The sequence below is a fragment of the Hyaena hyaena genome, unplaced genomic scaffold, assembly GCF_003009895.1.
Source record: "Hyaena hyaena isolate Hyena2069 unplaced genomic scaffold, ASM300989v1 scaffold_4, whole genome shotgun sequence".
In the NCBI taxonomy this organism is placed as follows: Eukaryota; Metazoa; Chordata; class Mammalia; order Carnivora; family Hyaenidae; genus Hyaena; species Hyaena hyaena.
This window is the reverse complement of record NW_024080636.1, coordinates 4,058,328-4,086,261: the sequence shown is the minus strand read 5'-3', so window position 1 is coordinate 4,086,261 and position 27,934 is coordinate 4,058,328. Positions and strand designations below refer to the sequence as shown.

At 44.3% G+C, this 27,934-nt stretch overlaps 1 protein-coding gene across 6 annotated transcripts in view; it reads left to right on the top strand.

The window, feature by feature from the left end:
* Positions 1–27,934, top strand: part of EFCAB6 (EF-hand calcium binding domain 6) — a 239,900-nt gene that overhangs the window by 30,523 nt on the left and 181,443 nt on the right. For 5 of the 6 annotated variants that reach the window (XM_039236383.1, XM_039236388.1, XM_039236406.1 and 2 more), the window contains 3 exons: positions 1,704–1,915; positions 14,484–14,572; positions 18,741–18,807. In XM_039236383.1, coding sequence (XP_039092314.1) covers positions 1,704–1,915; positions 14,484–14,572; positions 18,741–18,807 — 368 coding nt within the window. Of the gene's footprint in view, positions 1–1,703; positions 1,916–14,483; positions 14,573–18,740; positions 18,808–27,589; positions 27,791–27,934 lie in introns of those variants that run through there. The other variant, XM_039236395.1, reaches the window with a different exon arrangement.

Sequence of the window (27,934 nt, the reverse complement as noted above, 5' to 3'; positions counted from 1 at the left end):
CATGTGTGGTGGCGGTCTTGTTGTGGCCATCTTGGAAAATGCCACCACCACATCCTGTGGTTTTCCCTTTCTCAGCGAAGGGTGTCACCACCCGCCAGGCTGGCCTCTTCTACTACCTCACCCTGCTTGTCAAGTCAGAAGATTCTGTGGACTCAACCTGATCGTTCATTCACTCCTACTTTCCCCTCCGCACCCATCCTGTTAGTGTAGATCTCCATTAGTACTTGCCTGAGCACGCTGTTAGTTAATGACATGTCTCCATACTGTCACTGTGTCCTCTCCTTTCTGTCCCTCCTACACGTGATGTCAGAATGCGGTTTAAGAATGAAAATCAGGTGACATCATTCTCTCGATGGAAGTCTCAGCTTGGTGTCCCGTGACCAGAGACCAAAGCCGGGTAGGAGCACATGGGGTTTGACCCCTTCTGACTTCTCCAGTCTCATCTCCGGGCTGATGCCTCCTGTGCTTGTCCCTTCCTCTGTTTGCCTTGAATGGCTGTCCTTCACAGCAACCCCCAACTTCTAGCCTCTCTCACTCTTGGGAACACCAAGCTCCAGCTGAAGTGTCACCTCTTTTTTGTAAGCAGCTTTTCCTGAGATGTTCAGCCTATCACCCCAAACCAGCCACGCTCCTTTCTGGGTCTCCAGTGTGTCCTGGTTATGGAGGCAGTGGGCATGGTGAGCGGAAGGCATCCCTGGCACCCGGCATAGGCATCCTGGGTGCTTGGCGAGCGTCAGGGAAGGTGAACTTTGCTGACAGTTCATGCCAGAGTGGCTTGACACCTGGATAAGAAATTCTCATTTGAAGGGAAATAGCTAGAGTCATCCTTCCCCAGCTCTTGCTTGTGAATGACTTTATAAAAGAAGAGATGACATTAAAGATACTTAACACACATCCGGAACTTACTGTGTCAAGCAGAGCTACTAACTAAACTGTGATTACCAAGCCTTTGCAATCTCATAAGTAAATAGAAGAGATTTACCAAACTACCTTTAGTTTTAGCCTCCTCTTTCTTGAACAGGTTATAAAATATCAAAATGGAATAATCATGTGTTCATGTTTATGAAACTGATTGATACCATGAGTTGATTTGTAGTTACTGTATTTGCTTGTTTCCACCTTAGACAGAGGAAAGGGAGGCTGGGGTGTGCCAGCTCTCCCCTGGGATCTACAGCACTGTGGCCCCAGGAAGTGCAGCCCCCCCTCCCCTGAGAGCTTATTTAGCACCTTCTAACTTTCTTTCATTACCTTCCAGGGGCCAGCCATTCTCCTCTCTCCCTTGTCTTAGAAAGGGAAATGATCTAGATTGAAGAATTACATGTTTCCCCCTCAAAAATTGGCAAGGGGATGAAAAGCGAATATGATATTTTAAAGATTTATTTGAAATGATACTGTTCCAACTGAATTTTTCTTCCAAAATCCATGTTCTTTGCTTATAATGATACATGTGTCCTGTATAGGCAAGATTATCTTTGCTTTGCTTTTTCTGTTTAACGTGATTACTGTTATTTTATATTGACCAGATTTCAGAGGTGAAAAATGGCTATAGATTTGCCGTTGCAAGTCATGCAGTGCTTAGATGCATAAAGCGAGATACAGTGGAAGAAAGAGTGGGAAGTTTGTTGGATTCTAGTCTGCAGTGAAGTGGTCTTGGAGATCTCTGTTTTAAGCACGTCCAATAAACAACTGTATCTCTTTTACAGCCACTGCTATTGCAAACCCAGTACTGTCCTCCTTAGATATCAAGCGGATTTTATTTCAAAAAATTACTGATAAAGGAGATGAGTTGAAAAAGGCCTTTCAGCTGCTCGATACTAGTCACAACATGACAGTGTCGAAGAGTGAACTGAAAAGAGTTGTCACCACCTTTCTGATGCCTCTCACGAGGGAACAGTTTCAAGATGTCCTGGCTGAGGTACAGTATGCACAAGCGACTTAGAATAACCCAGCTCTGGAAAAGACAGGGTTGGTTACTGGAGCAGGCATCTGTTCTGGTTTCCCCCCCATGGTTCCTAGGGAGTGGTTCAATTTTATTTTTTAATGTTTTTTTTATTTATTTCTAGGAGAGAGAGAGAGAGACAGCGTGAGCAGGGGAGGGTCAGAGAGAGAGGGAGTCACAGACTCTGAAACAGGCTCCAGGCTCCGAGCTGGCAGTCAGCACAGAGCCCGATGCAGGGCTCGAACCCATGAATCGCGAGATCATGACCTAAGCAAAAGTCGGACGCTTAACCGACTAAGCCACCCAGGCGCCCCGGGAGTGGTTCAAGTTTTGTTCATTTTTTTTTTTTTTTATGTTTTATTTATTTCTGAGAGAGACAGACAGCGTGAGCAGGGGAGAGTCAGAGAGAGGGAGATACAGAATCTGAAACAGCCTCCAGGCTCTGAGCTAGCTGTGAGCACAGAGCCCGATGCGGGGCTCGACCCCATGAACTGCGAGATCACAACCTAAGCCGAAGTCGGACACCTAACTGACTGAGCCACCCAGGCGCCCCCGTTTTGTTCATTTTTCATAATTCAGTTAAATTCCGGTAGATGTGGGGTGATCAATGTGGACACAGGTCATATTTTGTATGCAGTACTGGTACAGCCATTCCCTTTAGTTTTTTTCTTTGTAAGGCCTCCATGTAAAAAGGATTTGGTAAACTCCTATTTTGGAACTTAGTATTTTGGCCTTTGTTCTTGCATTGAATGGTTATTGAGCACCTACTGTCTGCTGGACCCAATGCAGTATGATCAGACGCGGGCCCGCCCTTGAGGGGTCTCAGTGCCATGAGAGGTATTTGCAAGTGTTGGTAAGTGTGGGAGTTACGGGAAGGAGAGCTACCTAAAAATGGGGTGGTTGCCCAAGAAGGCTTTGGGGAGGAAGGGGTATATGTAGTTGAGTTTTGACGGAGGAGTGGGTAGTAGCCAGGAGAAAGAACGGAAGGGCATTATAGGCAGAGGGAATAATTGCCCAGGTGAAATCATGATGCCTGAATCAGCATGGCATGTCTGTTCAGTGTCATTTGTATCCAAAGCAAAGGGATACGTGTCGGGTTGTGGACGGGGGGGGGGGGGGGGGGACAGTCCTGAAAGTACCACGTAAAGAGTTTTGACCTCTGTCCTGGAAGCTGTAGGGGGCCAAGGAAGGGTTTACAGCAGGGGTGAGGCAGTTACTTGGGGAGGGGTATGGAGGACAGGCCCTGGGGCCTTCCAGTGGGATATCATACTAGGGGGCTGTAACTAGTGAACACTTGGTGAGGTCTCGGTCCTCGGGACCTTAAAAAAAGGAATACACAATACAATAGGAATTAAACACTCTCACAATAAATCTATAGGAATCAATATCATAATACCAAAGTAGAAGAGTTGGTTGGGAATATCAGTAGTGTGTCTTCCAACCCAATAACCCAATTATTAATTTGCGCGCGCACACACACACACACACACACACACACACATACACAGACACAGAAATATACATATTTTTACTTATTCATTACTACTTCATCAGAGACTAGCATTTTATAGTTTTTAAAAGCTTATTTCCTTCTAGACTTTGTTGCCTACCTCAACCCAACCCAGTTTGTGTTCTTTAACCACAGGGAAATTTTGTGTTAGGAAAACAAACAGCCCAGAGAAATTTCCGGTATACCTGAATTCCAGTCTTAGCCTCAGGGATTGGCTCTCCTTCCTTTGACTGATTTAGGAAAAAAAAATTGTAGATTTATTTGTTCTTTCTTCTTGAGCATACCATGGTAGTTTCATGAATTTCTTTTCCTTTAATTTTGTTTTCCACTGAGTTTGGGGTTTGTAGCCATTATTTTTTGATATATATGTTTTACTTTATCCTCTATGAGACATTTTGGTGCCCCTGAGGCTCTGTTGATCTTTTAAATCTTTTTTTTCCCTATTTTTCAGATTGGATAAGATCTGCTAATCTGTCTTCAAGTTCAGTGATTCTTTGTATCCCTATTCTGCTATTAAGCTCATTCAGTGAATATTTAATATTAGACATAGTATTTTTCAGTTCTGGAATTTCCATTTCGTTCTTTTTTATGATTTCTATTTATCTGTGTAGGTTTCCTGTTTTTTCTTCAATTATGGGTATATTTCTTTTAACTCATTAAGTATAGTTAAAATAGCCGTTTTAGAATCCTTGAATGAAGGGTGCCTGGGTGGCTCAGTTGGATAAGCGTCTGACTCTTGATTTCAGCTCAGGTCATGATCCCAGAGTTGTGGGATCAAGTCCTGAGTTGGGCTCCATGCTGAGCATGGAGCCTGCTCAAGATGCTCTCTCTCTCTCTCTCTCTCTCTCTCTGTCCTCCCCACCTTGTGGTCTCTCTCTCTCTAAAGTAAAAATAAATAAAATAAAGTCCTGGAATGATAAATCTAATACCCGGGTTGTCTCAGGGTTGGCCTGCATTGATTTTCTTTTTCTTAACAAGGATCACATTTTTCTGGTTGTTCATATTTGCATATACAGTAAAACCTTGGTTTGCAAACATAGTCCTTCTGGAAACATGCTTATAATCCAAAGCACTTGTGTATCAAATCAAATTTCCTCATAAGAAATAATGGAAACCCCGATGATTTATTCCACAGCCCAAAAATATTCATATAAAAATGATTACAATATTGTAATATAATATAAAATAGTGAAGAAAATACAAACTATAAAGAAAAATAAACAAATTATCCTGCACTTACCTTTGAAAGCCTTTGTGGCTAGTGTGAGGGAGACAAGAGGTAGAAGGGTTATTGTGTAGGACTACTTTCACTATGACTAATGGAATCACTGCTATCTATCGGCTCAACTGAATCTTTTTCTTTTTGTGCAACTTTAACAAGGAACCTATCCAATGACCCTTGCTTTCGCCTCCTTTTGAGGATTTTGCAGAAATGTGACATTGCATTGTGGTTAAACAGATTCATTGCTCGCACTGCTCCAGCCTTATTTGAGTGATGCTTTTCTACAAAATTTTGCACTGTTTCCTACATTTTACACATCTCCCAAATCTCATTTGAAGCGAGGGATTCCTCTGCCCTTTTCTCTTCCTCCTCTTCTGCAGATGAGATGCAGATATAGACTTCTTATAAAATCTTGCAATTTCGGCCACTTACATACTTTGTTCATACTTCTTGATTTCCTTCCTAACTTCCATTGTAATCATCTCCTTCTTACCACTGTTCAGTCGTTTTCTGTGTGTGGGCCATTGTATATGCTCACACAGATGTTGATTGTACTAGAATATTAATAAACACTTATGTACTTTATATAATGTAACTGGCAATTAGGCAGCAGAGGAAAGGGTCTATATCTGCAGGCAGGCTGACCTAGAATGAAACAAAGCACTCCTAAGCTTACTCTTGGATGGAAAAGCAAAGGACTGTCCATAGGTGCTTTGAAGTGACAAAAAATACACTAGTGTCACTTGTGGGCACCTTCTAGCGTTCTGAAAAATCATTGATTTCTGCCAAACACCGCAGCCTGAGAGTGAGCATCCAAGCATGGGAAGCAATCATCCACAGTCCTACAATGAGAGAGGGAGAGAAGGAGAGAGAGAGAGAGAGAGAGAGAGACGAACCACTGGCTCAGTTGTGATTGTGATGTTCAGCATCACATACTACTCATATTGCAAGACGTTGCTCGTTTATCAAGTTAAAATTTTATTAGAGACATTTGCTCATCTTGCAGAACACTCACAAAACAAGTTACTCACAATCCAAGGTTTTACTGTATTTGGATTATATCCCAGACCAGTGCTATCCAATAGAAATACAGTGTGAGAGGTGCCTGGCTGGCTCAGTCAGTGGAGCCTACAGTTCTTGATCTCGGAATTGTGAGTTCATGCTCCACATTGGGTGTAGAGATTACTGAAAACTAAAATTAAAAAAAAATGTATTTTAAAATTCTTAGTGACTCACATGTGTAATTTGGAATGTTCTAATAGCCACCTGAAAACAAGTAGGTGAAATTAATTTGAATATTTTAATTTAATGAACATATCCAAAATATGTCATCTCAACATGTTATCACTATTAAAAATTGACAGTCAGTAGTTATTTTGCACTTTTCTGTATATGAAGTCTTTGAAACCTGCTATATACTTTACACTTACATATGATTTCACATACTAAATTCCCATTGGAAATACTTGATCTATATTTAGATTTTGTACAATTTATAATTAAAATACCAGCTTCACATACTTAGTCATTCCAAACATACTTAAAAGTTTTCCACTGAATTAATTTAATTAATTTATTTTTTTGATTCATCAAACCCACTATTGTTAGATGTTGTTACATTTTAAATATTTTTAAAATGTTTATTCATTTTTGAGAGACAGAGAGAGACAAAGCATTAGCAGGGGAGAGACAGAGAGAGAGGGAGAGATAGAATCTGAAGCAGGCTCTAGGCTCTGCACAGGCAGCACTGAGCCCAAAGCAGGGCTTGAACCCATGAACTGTGAGATCATGACCTGAGCTGAACTCAGATGCTTAACCAACTGAGCCGCCCAAGCCCCCTCACTGAATTAATTTTAAATTTTAAATTAATTAACATTGAATAAAAAGCTTCAGTTCATCAGTTGCCCTAGCCTCATTTCAAGTGCTCACCAGCCACATGTGACTGTGGCTGCACATCAGACAGTACAGGGCTAAACATTATGCATACAAGGCTGTGGAGACTAGATTCTGTTACATTCCTCTGAAGACTGTTGATGCTTCTGCTCTGGCAGGAATTAACCTGCAAACTCTGTCTTGCCCACAGTGAACAGTTGGTTGCTTCTGAGTTTGGCCTATTTGCTTTTTGGTGGGTCTCTGAGTCTGGCTCCCACCCGCCGAGTTCGGGCATCATTTGGAAACTCAGACAGAATTTAGAACAGAAAGCGGGTCTCCCTCTCTCTCCTGTTTGAGATTTCCCTCACATTTTTAGTGGCTAGATTGCTTCGGAATATGCACACTGGTTCTTTAGGCCAGAGAGACACTGGGTTTTCTTTTGGGGTTTTAGCTGCTCTGTGCTAGGAAGTGACTGTGCCTTACTCTGAGGCTCACAGCCTTTATGAACAGGAAACTCCCTCCATACTTGTCCCCTTGCCTGAGTTTTGAATTTCTCCAAAGTCTTCCTGCTTTCGTATTTACCAGTTTATAGTTGTTTTGTGTGGGAGATTGGTCTGTTATGAGCTGTATCTGCCACAACTTCTGCTTTATCATTTTTAAAAAGCAGTCACAAAGTTGCAGAGAAGTTGGAAGTTAGTAGGAAGAGCAGGTTTTTTTTTGCCCCTAAACCATTTGGGAGTAAGTGGCTCTATCACCCCAAATATTTCAGTGTGTGTCCTTTATTTTTTTAAATTATTTATTTATTTATTATTTATTTATTTATTTTAATTTCTAGGAGAGAGAGAGAGAGACAGCGTGAGCAGGGGAGGGTCAGAGAGAGAGGGAGACACAGACTCCGAAACAGGCTCCAGGCTCTGAGCTGGCAGTCAGCACAGAGCCCGATGCAGGGCTTGAACCCACAAACTGCGAGATCATGACCTAAGCGAAAGTCGGACGCTCAACCGACTAAGCCACCCAGGCGCCCCTATGTGTGTGTGTCCTTTAAAACAAGGATAGCCTGGGGCGCCTGGGTGGCTCAGTTCATTAAGCATCCAACTTCAGCTCAGGTCATGATCCCATGGCTCGGGCTCGTGGGTTTGAGCCCTGCATCAGGCTCTGTGCTGACAGCTCAGAGCCTGGAGCCTGCTTTGGATTCTGTGTCTCCTTCTCTCTCTGTCCCTCTCCCATTCACTCTCTGTCTCTCTGCCTCTGTCTATCTCTCTCAAAAATAAAATAAAATAAAAAACAAGGATAGCATCCTATATAACCACAATCTGACCATCGAAATGTGGATACTAACATGAGCTGATGACTACCATCTCAGCCCCAGGACCCAGCCTGGGGTTGCCAGTCATTCTACGCATGTCTCGTATGGTCCAGGTCAGAATCACACATTGCATTTGGTCGTTGTATCTCCCAAGTGTCCTTTAGTCTAGAACAGTTCCTCAGTCTCTCCTTAGCTCTCTGGACCTTAGCACTCTGAAGATGACAGGGTGTCGCATGTCCCTGTGTGAGTTTGTCTGATGTCTCCTCATGACTAGATTGAGGCTCGCATCTTTGGCAAGAGCACCACAGAAATGCCGCTTGCTGTATTCTCATTGCATTTTATTAGGTTGCATGGGATCTAAGTTTGTGCCATCACTGCTCATGTTCACTTATATCACTTGAGTCAGCGGGATCTGTCTGGCTTTTTCACGGTAAGGTACTCTTTATCTACTTTGTAATTAGTAAGCATCTTGTGGGGAAATTTTGAAACTACATAAATATTCCATTCTTTACCAAACTTTCATCTACCGATTTACTGTTTTATTTGCAGGGACTCAAGATTTCCTATTTCATGAATTGGTTATGATCCATTATGTTCTTCATTCGTTTTGATTTTTAAATTGTTTCTCCTTTGACCAGTCAGAGCCCCCTTCAAGCTGGTTTCTGTGTCCTTCTGACATGCCCCCATCATTCTCGGAGCATTCCTTGGTTTCCCATAGAAGAGATTCCAAACTCATCTGTACTTTCCTTGCCTCAGTCTTGGAATCATCCATTTCTCTAAATAGCTTTGGTTCCTTTCAGTGGAAAGGAAATTCAGAAGCCAGCATCTGGGCTCTGGGCACTGGGATGGCACTCCAGGCCTCTCAGTGGGCAGAGCTCTAGGAGCTGTGTTTCCCCCAACACACATGTATACGCGCATTTCCACCTCTGTTCGTTTCCGTCCCAGCCCCTCTCTATATTGAAAACCACGAGTCTACCCCAGTACTGCCAATTCTTGTCCTACACCTCAGGGTTCTTTCTAAGTTTCTTGCTTTTTCCTATTTGCAATTACCTTTTCAGACAATGAGAATTGTGGCTTTTGTGATTCTTAGTATATTTCCTTATTGGGTGAGTCTCCCTGGTGTGCAATCATCTCCCGTCCCCAGCACGTGTGAATGTTCTCTTCACCCCACTTGGGTCACATCCTGCTCTGGGCTCCCGTGGTCCCCTCAGCATGGCAGACATTGGTTTTCTCTGCCCCATCAGACTTTAGGACTCACCTATTAGGGAGGGGACAGGATAGAAGGGAAGATGGAAGAAAGATGAAGAGCTTTTCTCCTTAAAAAAAAAAAAAAGTTTCCCCTTTATTCGTTTTAACTAAAAATTTCACTAATAATACATATCAATGATTTCACATGTCACTTTTGACTGTATCCACATTTTTAAAAATTTCTTTGTTTTGAGAGATAGATAAAACAAGTAAAAGCAGGGGAGGGGCAGAGAGAGAAGGAGAGAGAGACTCCCAAGTGGGCTCCACACTGTCAGTGCAAAGCCCGATACTGGGCTTGATCCCAGAAACTATGAGATCGTGACTTGAGTGGAAATCAAGAGTCAGATGCTTAATCGACTGAGCCACCCAGGTGCCCCTAAATCTACATTTTTATTAAAAACTTTATTAAGATATGATTTCTATTATAATAAAACTCACCATTTAGAAATTTACAAGTTACTGGTTTTCTGTATATTCAGGGTTATACAACCATCACTGCTGTCTAGTTCAGAAATTTTCATCACCCCAAAAGGAAACTCCATACCCATTAGTAGTGACCTCCATTTCCACGCTTCTAGTCCCTGATAGCCATTAATATATTTTCTGTCACAGTAGATCTTCTTCTGGACATTTCCTATAAGTGGAATAATACAATACATGGTCTTTTGTTTCTGGCTTCTTTCATTTAGCATCATGTGTTCAAAGTTTGTCCGTGTTGTGGCTTCATCCATTCTTATGGCTGAATCATAGTCCATCATATGCATAGACCACCTGGTGTTTATCATCAGCCGATGGACCTTTGGGTTGTTTCCACTTTTTGGCTTTTGTGAATAATGTTGCAATAAAATTCATGTACAGGGGCACCTGGGTGGCCAAGTCGGTTGAGCGTCCATCTATTGATTTTGGCTCAGGTCATGATTTCACAGTTTGTGAGTTCGAGCTCTGCATTGGGCTCCACGCCAACAGTGTGGAGCCTGCTTGGGATTCTCTCTCCATCTCTCTCTCTCTCTCTGTGTCCCTCCTCCACATGTGTGTTCTCTCTCTCAAAATAAATAAGTAAACTTAAAAAATGCATGCATATGTTTTCACTTCTCTAAGGTGCAGGCCTAGGAGTGGAATTGCTGTGTCATGTGGTAATGTTCTTTCTCGCTTTTTTAAATTTTTATTTAAACTCCGAATAGTTAACACACAGTGTAATATCAGTTTCAAGTGTACAGTCTATAGTGATTCAACGCTTCCACACAAGACCCGCTGTTTATCCTGACAAATACACTCCTTAATCCCCATCACCTATTTCACCACCACCAACCCCTCTCCCCTGTGGTGACCATCAGTTTGTTCTTCAGAGCTGAGAGTCTGTTGCAGGGTTTGTCTCCCTCTGGTTTTTTCCCCCTTTGCTCATTTGTTTTGTGTCTTAAATTCCATATACAAGTGAAGTCATATGGTATTTGTCCTTCTCTAACTTATTTCGCCTAGCATTATACTTTCCAGCTCCAACCACATTGTTGAAAAAGGCAGGATTTTATTCTTTTTGATGATTGAACAATATTCCATCATACACACACACACACACACACCCACACACACACACCTACCTCACATCTTCTCTCTCCATTCATCAGTTGGTGGACATTTGGGCTCTTTCCATAGTTTGGCTCTTATTGGTAGTGCTGCTATAAACATCAGGGTGCGTGTACCCCTTCAAGTCAGTATTTTTGTACCCTTTGGGTAAATACCTAGAAGTGCAATTGGTGGATCATAGGGTAGCTCTATTTTTAACTTTTTGAGGAACCTCCACACTGTTTTCCAGGGTGGCTGCGCCAGCGTACATTCCCACCAGCAGTGCAAGAGGGTTCCCCTTCCCCCGCATCCTCGCCAACACCTGTTATTCCCTGTGTTGTTGATTTCAGCCCCTCTGACAGGTGGGAGGTGGTAACTCACTGTGGTTTGGATTTGCCCCCAGTCGTGAGTGCAGCCGGTACTGTTCTCTTGTGTTTAAAGAACATTTGTCCTTGCAAACCCGGCACTGGTTTCCTCATAAGCTTGATTTAACTGGTACTTTATTTACACCAAATGGAGAGTTAAGAGATTTTTGCTGCTAATTCTCCCTATATTCATGATCTAATGTTAATTTGAAATTTTGACAACCTTCCCAAGCTACTCAGCTATGCAGGAAGAGGAAAAGTACAGAAAATGTGAAATGTGTATCCGTTTTTAAAAGCTACATCTGTTTTTGAAAGAACACACTGAGAACTGTGGAGATTCAAAGACTTTAAAAAACAGGTCCTGGTAGTCTAGTTGAAAGAATAAGCATGGCTTTTCTAGAACCTCAAGCTCCTGTGACCCATGTTTAAACCGAGGAGGCTGGAATGGCATGCATTTTTAGGAGGCCAAATTCACTGGGAATGGAGGCAGGGTTTCTCTTTCCAGTCACTGGAGTTCACAGTGCAGGTGAATTCTCTAGCTCTTTTACCAACGAATCCCTTTTCCAATAGTGAATGTAAGCCTAACTGGAAACATAAAAAACTGGCAAAATATTTCCTGGGAATTTCACTCTCAACGTTAGAAAAGAAGTTTCCAGTTATAGTGGGTTCACTTTAGCTTTAATTTTATTTTAAGAACCACATTGAGAATGTTTGAATGTTGGACTGTCTTGAAGACTGGTCAGGGTAAAAACGATGAGACATCGCTTGGAAGGCACTGCCCTAAACCTTAGTTTCCATTAATGGTAGAGTGAATCTTTTTATAAAGGTGGCCTCAGTCTCTGAATGTTAATAAAAATTTTATAAATGAAGTTGAATTGGCAAAGAGATTCCAGAGAAGACAAACACAGCTGTGGTCTGGTCCCAAAGGTTGTGTGCAGCGCCGGGGAAAGAGGTGTCGTTGAACACACCTGTCAACATGATGGATGTGGATTTAAACACCACCCTCCCCCATCCCAGTCTAAGTGTTTACTTTTAGTGATTCATCTTTGGGTGGTTACAATCCTTAAACATGTTTGCCAGAATCTCAAATATTGAAAAAATGAATTCTTAGCAGACTCTCTCCTTCTAGACTAGATTCTTTGGTTGTTTAATGGGCTGAGCTTTGGAGGCTGGACATACTGCAAAAACATGCTGCCAGATTAGAATTTTCGTTAGACCATAAGTAACAATGTGAAGTGTGACAAGCTTCAATAGGTAAAGGGACTTTCTTCCTCCCTCCCTTCCTCCCTCTCTTCCTTTCTCTCTCTCTTCCTTTCTCTCTCCTTCCTTCTTTCCTCTCTTCTTTCTTTGTCTTTCTCTCTTTTTCTCTCCCTTCCTTCCTTCCTTCCTTCTTTCCTTCTTTCCTTCTTTCTTCGCAGAGTGGTTAGTGCAATGACAGGGACTTGGGCTCTGGAGTCACAGAGAATTCTGACACTTAACGGTAGCACCAAGCAGGGAGGTCACATCTCTGCTCTGTGAAATGTGGAAAATGACCACACCCTCAGAGGCTGGTTTTGGGACACAGGAGTTAACTCCTATAAGACACCAAGGGTAGTGCTTGTGCCCATCTGTTGAGTATGAGCTCTGTAATTGTACATTTTTCTCCCTCGTCATGAAGTCTTACTCCCCAAACCGTGAGGCCTCCTGTCTTGGAGTAACACATATATTCCGTTCTTGCCCTTCTTCTATAAGGTCAGGCAGACTTTGAGGTGTCTACCCCAAACTTAGGTCTCCTAAAAAATACTCTGTCCGAAATAGAAATCATGGATGTTGTTTTCAGGACACGTCTTCACAGAGGCCCACCCTGTGACACTCTCCCTCTGGTCCCAGTTCCTAGTCACACATGTTTTAAATAGAAAAGAGAAATTTGTCCTTTGGGGAAGACTGAGGTAGCCATGTAGGCTTCGAGGCTGGAATTTTAAGGGCTAAGTGAACATCAAACTTGACTATATAGACGTTGGAACCACTCAGCTGTACGGAAACCCGTACTTTGTGTGTTTGCACGAGGCTTAATCAAATATATCTGTATGGATTCCATGTTTTAACTTTAGTTTCCTAATCTTTTTGGGGGGAGATAACTATTTTCACTTTTTAAAAAATTAGACTTTTTCTTTAGAAGTAATTTCAAACCTCGAGAAAATCTGTAAGACTAAGAATAATACAAATAATAGTACCCATAGACCTTTTACCCGGATTTGCCTGTTGTGAACACATAATCTCATTTGCTTCTCCTGTGATCTTTTGTGTCCCATGAGTGGTCTGTGTGGAGGCGCAAACGCTCTACAAGACATATACACTGGATACATGATTTTTTTCTGAACTGTTGGAGAGGAAGCTGCTTATATTTGGTTATTTACTTGTAAAAACTTCGCTGTGTCTTTCCTAAACATAAAAACTGTTCTCTTACATCATCACAGTATAGTTATCAGCAGTAGCAAATTAAACATTGAGATAATACTTTAACCTATAGTCCATATTGACCCACTTGACCCAATAATGTCGTTTATAGAATTTTTAATTTAAAAATGGCGCTTTTTTTCCTACCTTTAAAGTATACGAATGTACAGAAAGGGCACATGACACTCAGAGGGTAAAATTGTGCTGTGTCCAGAGCCTCTTGGGGACAAATACATATATTATATACATTTATACATATACATATATATACACATATAAATACATATAAAATATATATTAGAATATATTTCTATGAATTTTACTTTACTTTTAAAATTTTTATTTTCATTTTAATTTTTTTTAATGTTTATTTTTGAGAGAGAGAGACAGAGTACGAGTGGGAGAGTGGTAGAGAGAGGGAGACACAGGGTCTAAAGTGGGCTCCAGGCTCCAAGCTGATTGTCAGCGCAGAGTTTGACATGGGGCTCAGATTCACAAATCATGAGATCATGACCTGAGCCGAAGTCCGATGCTCAACTGACTGAGCCACCCCAGACGCCCCCTATTTATTTTTATTTTAGAGACAGAGCCTGCGAGCAGGGGAGAGGGAGTGAGACAGAGAATCCCAAGCAGGCTCCACTCTCAGCGTAGAGTCTGATGAGGGGCTTGACCTCATGACCCTGGGATCATGACCTGAGTCCAAATCAAGAGTTGGACACTCAACCAACTGAACCTACCCAGGCACCCCTAATTTTACTTTATGTTTTAGATAGAACCAGATTTCAGACAATTTTGTAGACAACTCATTGACTTTTAATTGATCACAGATTGAGCTGGCACTGATGCTGTTTGTACCCAGTTTACTGAGTATGTATGTCAACTCAGACACCTGGGTGAAGCAGCTATGCCTCCTGGAATACCCATCCCTCTACTGGTACCCTGTCCTACACCAGGAGACCTCCTTGCTGTCTACTACTCGGATCCGAATCCTCTAATGGGCTATCATTCTTCTTGTTTGAATGTAGATCCCCGTCACCAGCTCTGGGACCATTCCTTACCTTGAATTCCTGTCCAGGTTCGGTGGAATGGGCCTAAATATAAATGTTATAAAGAGGTAAGTGGTTTCTTTTGTTTGTATGAAAATGTGAATTATGGAATGATAAGAGAGAGGACGTAAGGTCGTGGGAGGCAGTCAGGTCAACAGATATGTATGGAAGATGAGCTAGTAGAGCTTGTTCATATAGAATTTAATGGAGTTAATCAATCCTCAGTCAGAAGTTTATGTGGAGAAGTCTCTAACATCAATGTAGGATATATTTCAGGATAAAAGAAATAATACTATATTAGAAATGGAAACATAACAAATTAGGACCATGCTAACACAGATTATGTGCAGTATATTTCAGGTTTGAAAATAATACATTTTAATTTTGAAGTAAAAATATTAAGATGCAAAGTAGAAATTTGCTCATTTTAGTTTTATGTCTAATGTCTCTAATTCAAAAGTGATCATGTTTTAGGATTTAGAAATGAAATATTTTTTAAAGAGATCTCTGTATGAGCTCCTTCGTATTTTATAACTGTAGCATGCGCTTGGGCCTCATTTGCTTTACCTGCAAAAGGGGAGTGTTAGGGTCTGAACCCTCATGTCTCTATCAGCCAGAAGGTTCTTTGATTCTAGTGCATGATGTAGGAAAGACAGTTTTAGTAAAACAATTACTCAGATTCTCTGACTCTAAATGAATAAACTGCATTTTCTCAGGAGTCATGCAGTTTTAAGAGTTAAATCCTATCTTGAAATATTAGCAAGTTTTGCCGTGATAGCTTTCCTGACTGAAGCAATCGTGGCTGCCAGCGTAGGTGTAAGAATTCACGCAGCAGAGGGGAGGGCGTGCAGGGGGTTGTTCAATGGGCGTGGGTTTCAGAGATGTGGTGCACAGCAGCGTGAATATACTTAAGACTACTAAACTGCACGCTTAAACATGATCAGGATGGGAAATTTTATGTCATGCAGGGTTTTTGTTTTTTTTTTAACCACAATTAAAAAAAAAGAATCACTGCAGCAGCGCCAACAAGAGTGACGAAGTATTAGCCCCGAGGTGGCCAGGGACTTCCCTGTGCTCTGTTTCGTTAATGATCTGTAAGTGGTGGGCTGAGATCATCTCCAGATTTATTCAAAAGAATGACTGTTTTATAAACTGAACATTGATTCTCCTAACCTAAAACAGTCCCCATCTGTGATAAGGTACACAGTCCCCTCATTTGAATGTTCTTTGTCGGAAAAGCTAAACAACTAGAAAACCCGAAAGCAGGAGAGTTCTTTTACTGTCTTTTGTCTTTGTTCCTTTAATTGTGAAACATCAGTCTAATAATTAGCTTGAGACGAAAAGGATCACAAGCTACTTCCTTAAACATAAAAAGCTAAATGTTTAAACTAAATTTGAAAGGTTTAGCTGAAAACTGACTTAACTCCTGAGGCCAAGTTTTCTTTACTGTTGGAGATAATGAGTTATAGTGAATGGAAATGCTCCCTCTGGTAAAACGGTAATATGGTAGAATGGTAATACGGCAATACGGTAGTATGGTAATACAGTAATATGGTAGGCTATATCCATGAACACACTTCCACTGGAAACAATTAAACTGACTGATATCAGATAAAATTTATACACACATTTTCATTCATTCGTGAGCTGGCCAGAAAGTAGACTCGTTAGAGGCCAACCTGACATGGAGATTAAAGCCAGCTTTTGCGCTGAGAGTGTTGGCTAAGTCTTAGTGGATTTGTGTTTCAGCTTGGTTGGCTATTTGGAGTGGAGGGGATAGGAGACAGACCCTAGAGGGCCTGCCCAAGGTGGAGGGACCCAACAGAAGACCAGGACATATAAAGTTAGGACGCCTAAACCCTCCTGTAAGGACAAGTTATAAATATGAATCTGCATCACAGAAGGGCACAGTGAGGAAACCTACTTATTTCCACGCTGCTTTTGGGTAAAGGACAATAAGTCAATATTTATGCACGTCAGTGCTGAAATAATGCTACTTGTGTGGTCTGAAAAGTCTTAGGCTAGGAATTTACTTAAAATTTACTTAAAACTGGTCCTGGACTGGGTGTGGCCTTCCGTAGAGGAATACATTTTCAACTTAGCCCTTAAAGAGTTTCCAGAGTCCCCAGTAATATCAGACCACACACACAAAATACTGAAAACATACGAAGAGACAAAGAGTGAGGATGGCAAATCAATAGAAAGTGTCCCCTAGAATCAGATATCCGAATGCTCGAAATACTGGAACTATCAGATATAAAGTCTACAACTATTTTAGAACGTTCAGAGAAATGAAAGAATGGACTCAATATATAAATACAAAATACGAGGCCAAAAGGAAAAAAAAAAAGAAAGATTTGGAGAAGTACGGACAAGACCTTCTGGCACTGGAAGACGCAATAATAATTGTAGATATAAAATTTGGTGGCTGGGTGAAAGTCGTGGATTGAATACAGCTGAAAGGAGCATTAGTGGAGTGGGAAATAGTTCCAAAGCAGTTATCCAGAAAGACAAAGAGAGATAAAATATAGAGGACAGGTGTGAGAGACACAGTGGAGAGAAAGAGAAGGCCAAGAGGTTTCTTATTGGATTTCCAGACGGGCAGGGAAAGGATAGGGAAGAGAGATATTGGAAAGGGTGACGGCTGAGGAGCTTACGGCAGCCAAATGCAAAGAAACGCCTACGTAGGCACGTGCCAGGGAAGCCGCAGAGCACAGTCAGAGAGAGGACAGGAAAGGCAGTGAGAGGAGAAACCAGACTGGCCAAGGGGACCGACCATAGACTGAGGCTGGGGTCCCAGGTGTGGGACAGTGGGAAGGCCTCTCTGATACGCGGGGAATAAAGTATTTGCCAGCCTAGAATCTGTAAGGCTGAGGTCTCTTTCTGCGGGAACACAGGGGCCCTTCCCTCTTCTTGCCATAGCATAGGCTCAAGCCCTGATGTCAGGCCACGTGGAAAGGGAAAAACAGGGCCAGAATGGAGTTGGGCCGAGGAGTTGCCCTGCGGGCTGAGGCGGGGTGGGCGAGGGGGGCGAGGAGGCTGAGATTGGGAGCGAGTTCGCGCCGGGCTCCGGGGACACCCGCGCTGCTTCTGTTCTCCGTCTGACGGTGGGTACACAAGCATTTGTCTGATTTTTTTTCTTTAAATCTTAAGCATATCTTAAAAACAGTGTTTTGTCTCTTCAATACATAATTAAGACATAAAAAATATTACATTTAATATAGAATCATAAGGCTGGATTCCTGGCGAGTTTCCGTGTTGAAGTTGGGCACTTAATCCTCCAGCCTCAGTTTCCTCCAACGTAAATGAAGTTGATTTCTGCTGAAAACGCTCCAGTGGCTTCCGGTTACCCCAGTATGAAGTCCAGCTCCCTTACCATGGCCACAGCGCTGCCGAGCTGGCGTCTGCTTCTGTCCCTGCACTCACCCAGGTCCCCTGCCCTGCGGGGCGTGCTCTGGTCTCCATGGCCACCGACAGCTAGCAAAGCTGGGACAGACGTGCTGAGCTCCGGCCCCCTCGGCTTCATGCCACTGTGTCCGTCCACCCGTTGCTTTACCCAGAGAGCTGTTCCTTCAGGTGGATTGTTCCTGGCTTCTATGCTTGTAGGTTTCTACCAGTTTGTTCCAAGGAGGGGCTCTGAACTAGTTTATAAGCACATGCATAATGCGAGATAAAAACTCGTTAATAAAAGCAGATGGAGCCACGGGGATGGTACAGATACACCTCCACCATGGAGTCCTTTACAGCGCGGCTGAGGTCCCCGGAGTGGACTGGGAACCCCTTAGAGGTCAGAACAGAGGACTGCAGCAGAGCAGAGGGGTGTGGGGTGTGGCCCAGCACCTCGACTTCTCCACCCGTGACCTTCGTCTCCCTCAGTCTCTTTGTAAACCAGGACGATGATGACCCCTGACCCACACAGTTGTCCTGAGGATTAAATCAGATGGGACTCTTCATAGGAAGTGCTCATTAAGTGTCAGCACTAAGTACTCAGTTCCAACACTACCTGGGAGGAAGAAATGCTAGTATATTTCATTTTATGGGTGAGGAAACTGAGGCACGGAGAAGCTAGGGACTTGCCCAGGTCCACACTGCTGACCGACAGCAGTGCTTAAGAAATACGGTGCGCTTATAAATATATAATTTAGAAATACTTATCATTTTGCTCTCTGCATACCCTACATAAGCATTTGTTTGGTTAAAACATTTTAACAAAAAGCTCTTATTTTTATTTTTAAGGGGAGGTGGGAATGAAATGAATTGCAGTCGGACAGTTAAAGAACTTGAAATCCAAGTAGGAGAAAAGGTAATAGAGATCTTTTAAAATTCTTCCCCCCCACCTCCTCCCACCTCTTCTGTCAAAAGTCATTGTTAGCAGAGGTAGATGAAATAGAATGAGCCACACCTCGTGGTCTGTGCTCTCGCATCGAAGCTGTCTGACAAATAGATCCCGTAACGAGCCCGTGCGAAAGCTTATATTCAGGTGGCTTCCACTGCCTGGGATGGCGTCCCTTTGAATGAATGAATGACGCCAACAGAAGTCCTGGAATATTAATCACTTTTGTATTAACTTTAAAGCCTCAGTAGTACGGCTGTCCTTTCTGGATTTGTCGAAGGCTGAAGCCAGGATCTCTTTAGAAAGAGAAAACTCCTGCTTTTCAGCAGTAAATGCCAATCAAAGGCAGCATGGTAAAAAGAACTGGTAAAACTCCGAGCGATACATAGTTAAGTATGGAGCAATTTAGCCACAGAAGCTACTACCTGTAGAAGACGGGCAGATAGCTCTGCTTCTGTTTGCTGATTCCGTTTGGACATCGTTGCACACAGCCAGCAGGGGAGGAGAGGCTGGTGGCTTTCTGGGCTTGGAATCAGACCCCTTTTAAAATGCATTTGAGCCTGTCAGTTATGCGAGCAGTTTGAGAATCATGATTTAATTTACCCGATTCAATATGTTGGTTTGAAATGTGACAAATTTTCTTTCCATTTTGAAACTTCTGAGATTTTCATGCATTTCAAAATAAAAAATAGCCAGAAATCCACAAAATGTTTGTCTAAATTTCCCTGGATGATACCACTGACACCAGAAAATTCATCTCAATGTGATATTTCTTAGCGTTATATACTCCTAAAACTCTGGTTTAACTATAGCCTTTACTAGTAAGAACCCTGGTGTAATTATTTGGTTTTGCTATTATGGTTCATTTGTTACTCTGTAAGAAATATGTCATTTGATTGGTATTATTTATGGTACACTTTTAATTTGTCTCTCTATAAACTGTGTTAATCGTGAAATACTCCTGGGAAAGTCAACCATTTATGAGAATCATCATATCAACATAAACACCATCGTGGATCAAAAATACAGCATTTCAGGGGCGCCTGGGTGACTCAGTCAGTTATGCACCCCACTCTTGATTTCAGCTCAGGTCATGATCTCACGGTTGGTGAGATCAAGCCCTGTGTCGGGCTCTGCGCCAGCAGTGCTGAGCCTGCTTGGGATTCTCTACCTCCCTCCCTCTCTCCCCCTTCCCTGCTCACAATCTTTCTCTCTCTCTCAAAAATAAATAAACACTAAAAAAAAAAAATTAGCGCATTTCAGCGAGCGTGGCGTGTGCGGACCTAGGCCGGGATTGGAAATTACCAATGATAAGGCTTTGATGAGAACAGTTAAAAGGGGACTCCACCACGAGCCAGCCCTTGATCTAACTCCTCTATTACCCCAGCCCCCTCCCTCTTATCCTAACAGCGGGGGAAGCCCTCCTGCTGGTTAGGAGTGAGTTAATCAGTGGGCTTCCACAGTGCAGCTTTCTAGCAACTTCTGGGGAGAAAGCTGAGGAGGGGTGACTGCAGTAGCGCTAAATCCCTGGGCAGCTCCGGGGAGTGCCCTGCGGTGCATTCGGGCAGCATCCACTGCAGCCCCAATTCTACCTGGGACCCTGATTCTGGGCACGCAGGTGGAGGAGGACAAGACTGACCTGGGGCCTGTTTAAAAAAACCCCACAAAACTCAACCGAGTAAATGTGAAGATCTAATTGGCTTTTTGAGCCACTCATGAATTGAGCACCATCCCAGGAAGCAAAGGAGAGGGGAGCTGCAAGGAGTTGGGTTATAGAGAGAGGGGGGCTGGGCAAGAAGCTGTTAGCGGACAGAAAGTAAGGGTTGTTTCAGGCCAGGTCATTTTCCCTGGGGCGGAGGACAAGGGGTCTTATGAGGCGGATTACCTCAGCTTTCTTTGGGAGTGGGAGGAATAGAGAGGGCCCACGTGACAGATGACCTCATCTGTGCTGACCAGTAAATTCCAGATTGACTGGCTTTCAAATTCCACTCCTGGAGAAGATGAAACTTCAAATAAGTCTTGGTTTGCTCTGCTGAGGACAAGTGACTCCACCGAGTGCCTGTGGCTGTCTTTTTAATGGGACCCGGTCTGCTCTGGGTCTCCATCTTGGAGCTCTGCCATTGACCAGCGGCCTCGACAAGCTCTTATCACTGCGTTTCTTCCTCCGTTAGTGGGGACAATAACATCACCTCAAAGAATAACTGAGCCCAAGGGGCTTACTGCTTGGGGTGCATCAAACTGAACTCAGCCCAAGGAAATGTTGAAAGCAAAGAACTTTGTATTACCTGTTACAAGTAAGGAGACAGGGAGATCGTTCTCAAAGCACTGTCTCCCTGGGGGGTTAGGACAGGAAGCTTTTATTCCGCGTATTGAGGGCAGGGGCTGACATAGGCACTTGGGCTCAATGGCACATGCCAGCAGGTCACCATGCTAGTGTGCATACTTCGTATGTTCAAAACAAAATGGCGAAAAACCCCGCTTACGGGAGGCGATCTTAGTATTGTAATGAGCAAAAGGTGACTCACTCCAGGGCAACCCAGGGGGACTTGGGCACAGGTCCTCAGCTCCCATCCAGCTCAAACTGGCTCCCGTAAGGGGCTGTCGGGCAAGACACACCTATCAGTGGGCTCTCTGGGGAGACACCTAGCTGGGTTGGCTTTGCAGATCAAAACACACCGTTCCCTTCTTCCCTTCTCCGGAGAGCTTTCCACCCTCCTATCTGAGTAACTTCCTGTTACATCCTAGTTCACAGAAGTGCTGGAGTGTGGCTTAAAAACACCCAGCGTGTAAAGCACCTGGAGCAGTTGGACAAAGCCAGCCATCACTGTCTGATTATTATGCCAGCTGCCTCTACAGGAGAGGCTGGAACACCAGTGAACCTCCTCCCTTCCCACCACTCCCCAAATAAATAGAACAAAACCAGATATGCTCACCTGTTTGCTATGTGTCGTAGCGTATTTCTAGTTAAGTCTCTTGTCCCGCAAAGGGTCCGCACATGAGTGCTGGAGGCTGAGACGAATACCTGGGAGTTATTAAAAACAGGCTGTCTTTAGACATATGTTGTCACCGCCGGGTGATCTATCTGGTTTGGGAATGAGAGAGTGCTCATTATTTTGTTTTAAATATAAGTCCACATGGCTTGTTAGAGCCAAGAATGCGTGCAAATGTCTCTGAATTTTGGGAGCCAGACTTTGCTAAGTGGTGTGTGTGGTCTAGCCTTCCTTTTTTTTTTTTTTTTTAATGTTTATTTATTTTTGAGACAAGGAGAGAGACAGAGTGTGAGCGGGCAATGGGCAGAGAGAGAGGGAGACACAGAATCCGAAGCAGGCTCTAGGCTCTGAGCTAGCTGTCAGCACAGAGCCTGATGCGGGGCTCGAGCCCACAAACCGCGAGATCATGACCTGAGCCAAAGTCGGACACTCAACCGACTGAGCTGCCCAGGCGCCCCTAACCTTCCTAAACTAACATATAGTTAGCAGTTAGTTTCCCAAACCGACCGAACCCCAGTGCTTGTGTTTCCTAATTGTGCAGCGAGCTTGGTCTGATGTTTGGTTCCTCAGCCTCTCCCTTCTTCACGGACACTTAGACCCTCCAACATAGGTTCACGTTCCCGCTCATTATCCAGTTGGGCCTTGGGGCTCTCTGAGCCTCATTTTCTCTTGTCGGTCACGGGGTGGGATGGGGGGGCCAGACGGGATGACCTTCAGGTCCCATGTCTCCATCTTTCAGTGACTGGGATCCCTGGTTTCATGGGAACAAGCTGCAGCCTGATCCCGGGGTGGGTGGGGGTGGGGGCTGTATGTGGGAGAAGAGAAGCTCTGTTAGCCCAGGTAGTCCTCAGGGCACCATCTTCTGGCTCCACCTGGTCCTGGTCCCCTGTTGGCGCTGCAGGGGGTCCTACTCAGAAGGGACCCTGAGTCCTGTGCTTGCCTCGCTTGCTCTTACTCCCTCGACCCTTGCTTTACATTGGGTCACAAATATGTTCTTTCCTTTGCTCCTCTTCTGTGCCATGACTTGGCCTCTGCTCGATGGGTCCTTGAGGTCTCTCTTCTGTTAAATTCTCCGCCCTTGTAGTCTCCCTAGGGAAGCAGAGGCATTTAGTGGGAATCGGGCACATCTGGCCTGAACCAGCCCTGATTACTTCCTGGGGCTGTGGCCTGACTCCCTCCCCTGAAGTACAGGGCCACCGGAGGGTACATGTCTGACCAAAAATGGAAAATGGAGGGTTTTGTTAGAAGGGGAAAGGAATAGGGGTGAGTGGATTTGCAGAAGGCGACCGACAGCATCCGCTTCAGCCTGCCACTGAAAGGATCCCCCAGGCCCCGGGCCTTAATCCTTTGGACACTATGTAACGTTTTGAATTTTGCGAGCTCTATGAATAACAGCAATGATTGAGCACTTACTAGGAGCTGTTCTAAATATTGTATGGTGTTAAATTATTTCGTTCAAAGGACGCCTGGGTGGCTCAGTCAGTTGTGTCTGACTTCGGCTCAGGTCATGATCTTGCGGTCTGTGAGTTCGAGCCCTGGGTGGGGCTCTGTGCTGACAGCTCAGAGCCTGGAGCCTGCTTCGGATTCAGTGGCTCCCTATTTCTCTGCCCCTCCCCTGCTGCACTCTGTGTGTGTGTGTGTGTCTCTCTCTCTCAAAAACAAACATTAAAATTTTTAAAAAAATTATTTCGTTCAAGGGGATCCCCACAAGGCAGCTACTATCCTTACCCCACACTGATATGGAGGGAAGTGAGGACAGAGGGTGAGCATTTTGACCAAGGCCACATAGCTGGTGGGCAGAGAAGCTGCAGTCCGGCCGTGGCCACGAGGTTCCAGAGTCCTTGCCCTTAACCCACCCGGCCTCTCCGAGGTCAGTGTAGGAGAGGTATGGATGCCTCCTCTGCATTCAGCAGACGTGGCTCTTCGTTATGTCTGCGGGAGGACCAGTCCGGCACAGAGAAGCCTCTTGCTCACCTTCTCCGTATGCCCGAGTGGAGTTTTTTGTTTCGACCAGAGTCCTCTCTTTATGCAAGTAGCGTCTACTTCAAGGGGGCATTCGTGAGTTTTCCTTCCTTTCCTCACTGACATCCTGCCTTTGTCACGGTCCTTCCCTCGTCCTCAGGCTTCGATGCTCCACGCCGGCCCTTCAGGCCCCCAGCTTCATTCTGCCGCAGTGGCAGGGGCCAAGGCCTGTGACATTCTCCAGCGGAAGAATCTCCCAGGGAAACAAAGGACTAAGGCAAAGCTTCAGCGCGCTGGGGGCTAACCCAAGTTTGGGGCTTTTTACTCTGTTTTATCTCTTGTCAATTCCCCCTACTCCCTAAACGTGGGGTGGAAATGCCAGAAAATCTCATCCTGTTACTGGAAGTGGGGTGGATGGTTATTGTGAGCTGTGACCAGGGAGTAACTGAGAGACAGGAAGCTATCTGACCCACAGAAGGACACAGGGCATGTTTAGAGATGTCACGACCCTTCCCCATGGCCCTATATTAAAAAGAAAAAAAAGTTCTTAACTGAAGACCAGAATTCAAGCATGTATAATTCAGTCAAAGGCATAAAAAAAGAAAAAAAGGAAGAAAAAGAAACAGACACATCCAGAGCCCCGGGCTGTTTGCTCCCGTACCATGTTGCCACCCAAATCAGGGATGCTTTTTTTTTTAAGCCTGGGCGCCATGATGTCAGAGCATCTGGTCCACCCAGCCAGCCATGACTACTCTGTCTGTTGGACACCAAGTGATCTGACACAGGTTTTTATGGGGTTACCCCGGTGCCTTGGAGTAGGACACCTGCAGCCTTAATCATTTCAGAAGCAATTAGTAAATAATGAGGGGTCCTGAGCAGCTTGCTTGGTTTGTAATATCCTCATGCGGAAGAGACAAAAGTAATGGGTTGATTCATTTTCTTAAATAGGTGAGTTTTCCTAAAAGAAAGAGAGAGAGAAAGAAATTTAAAAAATTATTGCTTGAGAAATAAAGCAACAGTCATTAGAATCACAACCATTTCATAAACGTACCTTCACATTAGAACACCACATTAGCATGAGCGAATGTACCAGAATGCAGTCTGTTTGCCTAATAAAAAGACTGTGTCAAACTCAAAATGAGGCCATTTACTAAAACACACAAGCTCTTGGTTAATTTATAATATTCTCCTAATCCCACTTTTATCACCTCTCCTTTGGTGCACTTGGTATTAATTGCCTATTATAGCAGGTATTTGAACACATCTCCTCTTTCATCTGAAGAAAATATTAGCATATCGTAGAGCTGTTGGGACAGATTGTATCTGAGCCACTTTTTCCTCCCCGCAGAAAAGTCTATCAATCATAACTGAATATAGTGATTAATAATGTCACAGCTCTTATTCGCGTGTGTGCGTGCAGCTAAATGAAGTGCACTGCTTACATTCTGATCTGGAGAATCTCACATAACAAAATCATCAGTTGCCATTTTAGAAAAAAATTAGACGGAAGATTCTTCTATCCCAGGACCTATTTTTGGTTGCTCTATTATTAATTTACTAAAGGCTCCATCAGGAAGCTAAGGCAAAGTTACTGTGACATCAGAATTTGTATCATTTCAGACTACGTTTACGTTTTTTTGTGTTTTTCTTTTTAATGTTTATTTATTTTTGAGAGAAAGAGAGGCAGAGTGGGAGCAGGGGGAGGGGCAGAGAGAGAAGGGACACAGAATTCAAAGGAGGCTCCAGGCTCCGAGCTGTCGACACAGAGCCTGACGTGGGGCTTGAACTCATCAGCTGTGAGATCATGACCTGAGCCCAAGTCGAATGCTGAACTGATTGAGCCCCCCAGGTGCCCTGTTTTTTTTTTTTTTTTAATCTTCTTGCATGTGGCAAAATCAATAGTTTAGTCAAGATTGTTGGGGAGATGGACTGGGGCACTTTGGCTTCCCCAGCTGGGCGTGCATCGAGCCCCCAGTGCTCACTGTCCGCGTGCCCCGGAGCAAGCGGGTCTCTCTGGAGTCTGATTCCTGGGCTGTGAGATGGAGAAATAATGTTGCGAGGTTTTTCCAATATCGTTGTGATTCTTGGTGACAATAAGCCTACTATGAACTTGCCATAGTGCTGGGGCCGTAGAAGTTACTCCGAAAATCAGGAGTCTGCTTTGGGGGGGGGGGGGAGAGAAGACATGAGTTGTCACATGGAAATGGAAAGTGAAATGATAATATGTGGTCACTTGTGGGCTTAGGCCACAAAGAGAGCTCTGTGCCGCGCGTACGCAGGTACATACGGGCTTGGGACTTACCACCGTCTGTAGTGTAATCAGCGACTTTTCCTTATATCTTATTCGCAGCGTTTCCTTATCGGCCCCTCCCATGTCCCATCCGCCAGCAAGTTCCTTCTGCTGCATCCTGTGTGCCGTATCGGGAACCCATGAGCACTGCTGTCCCCACTGCCACTGATGTCCCCACCCTGTGCTTTGTCAGGAACCCCTGGACTGCTTTTCCTGTTCCTGCTCCGGGACCCCTGACAATCTCTATTCTGCATGATACTCAGAGTTATCTGTTCAAAACAGAAATCCGATCTCCCCAGGCCCCTCTGGTTAGGACGCTCCGTGACATTGGTTCCCCATCAAGGAAACATCTCACTAGCATCCTGGCTTACAGTGCTCAGCATGGGAGATCTCTCCAGGGAGATTTTCTTTTAAATGTTTATTTATTTTTGAGAGAGAGAGAGAGCGAGAGCACAGGGGAGGGACAAAGAGAGAGGGAAACACAGAATTGGAAGCAGGCTCCAGGCTCTGAGCTGTCAGCACAGAGCCCAACACAGGGCTCGAACCCACAGACCGTGAGATCATGACCTTAACTGAAGTTGGATGCTTAACCGACTGAGCCACCCAGGCGCCCCCAGAGAGGTTTTTTTTTTTTTTTTGCCAGCCTATCTAAAATTCCATATTCCCCCTAATGCTTAGGACATTCTGAGATTTTTGTTTGTTTACATGTTGATCACTGAGATCTATGTTCCCTGGGGAGCAGGTGCCTTCTCTGTCTAGCTCACTGTTGGAACTTTAGTGCCTTGGGCTGATCCTGGCACTTAGGTGACCTCAGGAAACATTTACTGAATGAAGAAACAGCTCTGTAGGGGAGGTTCCCAGCGATTGGAGTAACCGGGGAATGCGGCATGGGGCAGGGGAGACGGGCTGTCGAGGTGGGCCTCAGATGGGGTTTCTGTGTGCCGACAGAGCAGGACATGAGATGTGGTGTAGTTTTCTAGATTTGGCACCTTTTAAAAAAATATATATAGTTTAAAAGATTTTTTTAAGTTTATTTTGAGAGAGGAGGTGGGGGGAGAGAGAGTGTGTTCAAGCAGGGGAGGGACAGAGAGGAGAGAGAGAGGAGAATCCCAAGCAGGCTCTGCACCATCAGCACAGAGCCCCACGCGGGTCTTGAACTCACAAACTTTGAGATAACGACCTGAGCAGAGATCATGAGTCGGTCACTTAACTGACTGCCCCACCCAGGCGGCCCTAGATGGGGCACCTTTTAAAAGCCCTTGTCATTTAGACCCAGGGCTTATTTTCATAGCTGTGTCAGAAGTTCCGTGGTAGCTAAAACCTCTTATTAGACGTCTTTGTGTGTTGCGGGTAAACCTTCCGCAAACGAAAATTAAAGGTGGGAGGTTTACATGGCCTGTGGTGTGTGTAGCGCCAAGTTTCCCTCTTAACCTTGGCCGCAAGGAAACCCAAAGCCAGGTTTTTGGATTTTTGCTCTGCTGCAGCGACTCTGACTCTTAGGCTGCAATAGCTCTTTTTTCAGCTCCCTCTTCTCTGTTCCCGTGGATCTCATTCAGCCGTCTTTTTGTGGAGGCGTGTTCAGTTTTGTGGAAAAGGCAGGATTTGCCTGCGTTCAGTAAGTAAACGCATCGTCCTGGGCCCGTGGGGGCGAGCGCCAGAGCAGTGAGAGGCAGCGGCAGCCCTGGGCACGGAGGCGACGCCTTTGTTAAAGGTGAGCAATGCCCGGCCCCTGCTCCTCCCACATGTCCCCAAATGGAAAGTTTGCGTTTATGGGGTTCTGAATGTAGTCTAATTTTTTCCTATCTGGTTTGGCTCATCTCTACCAGCTGGTAAATAGGAAATGTTCACGGTAGGA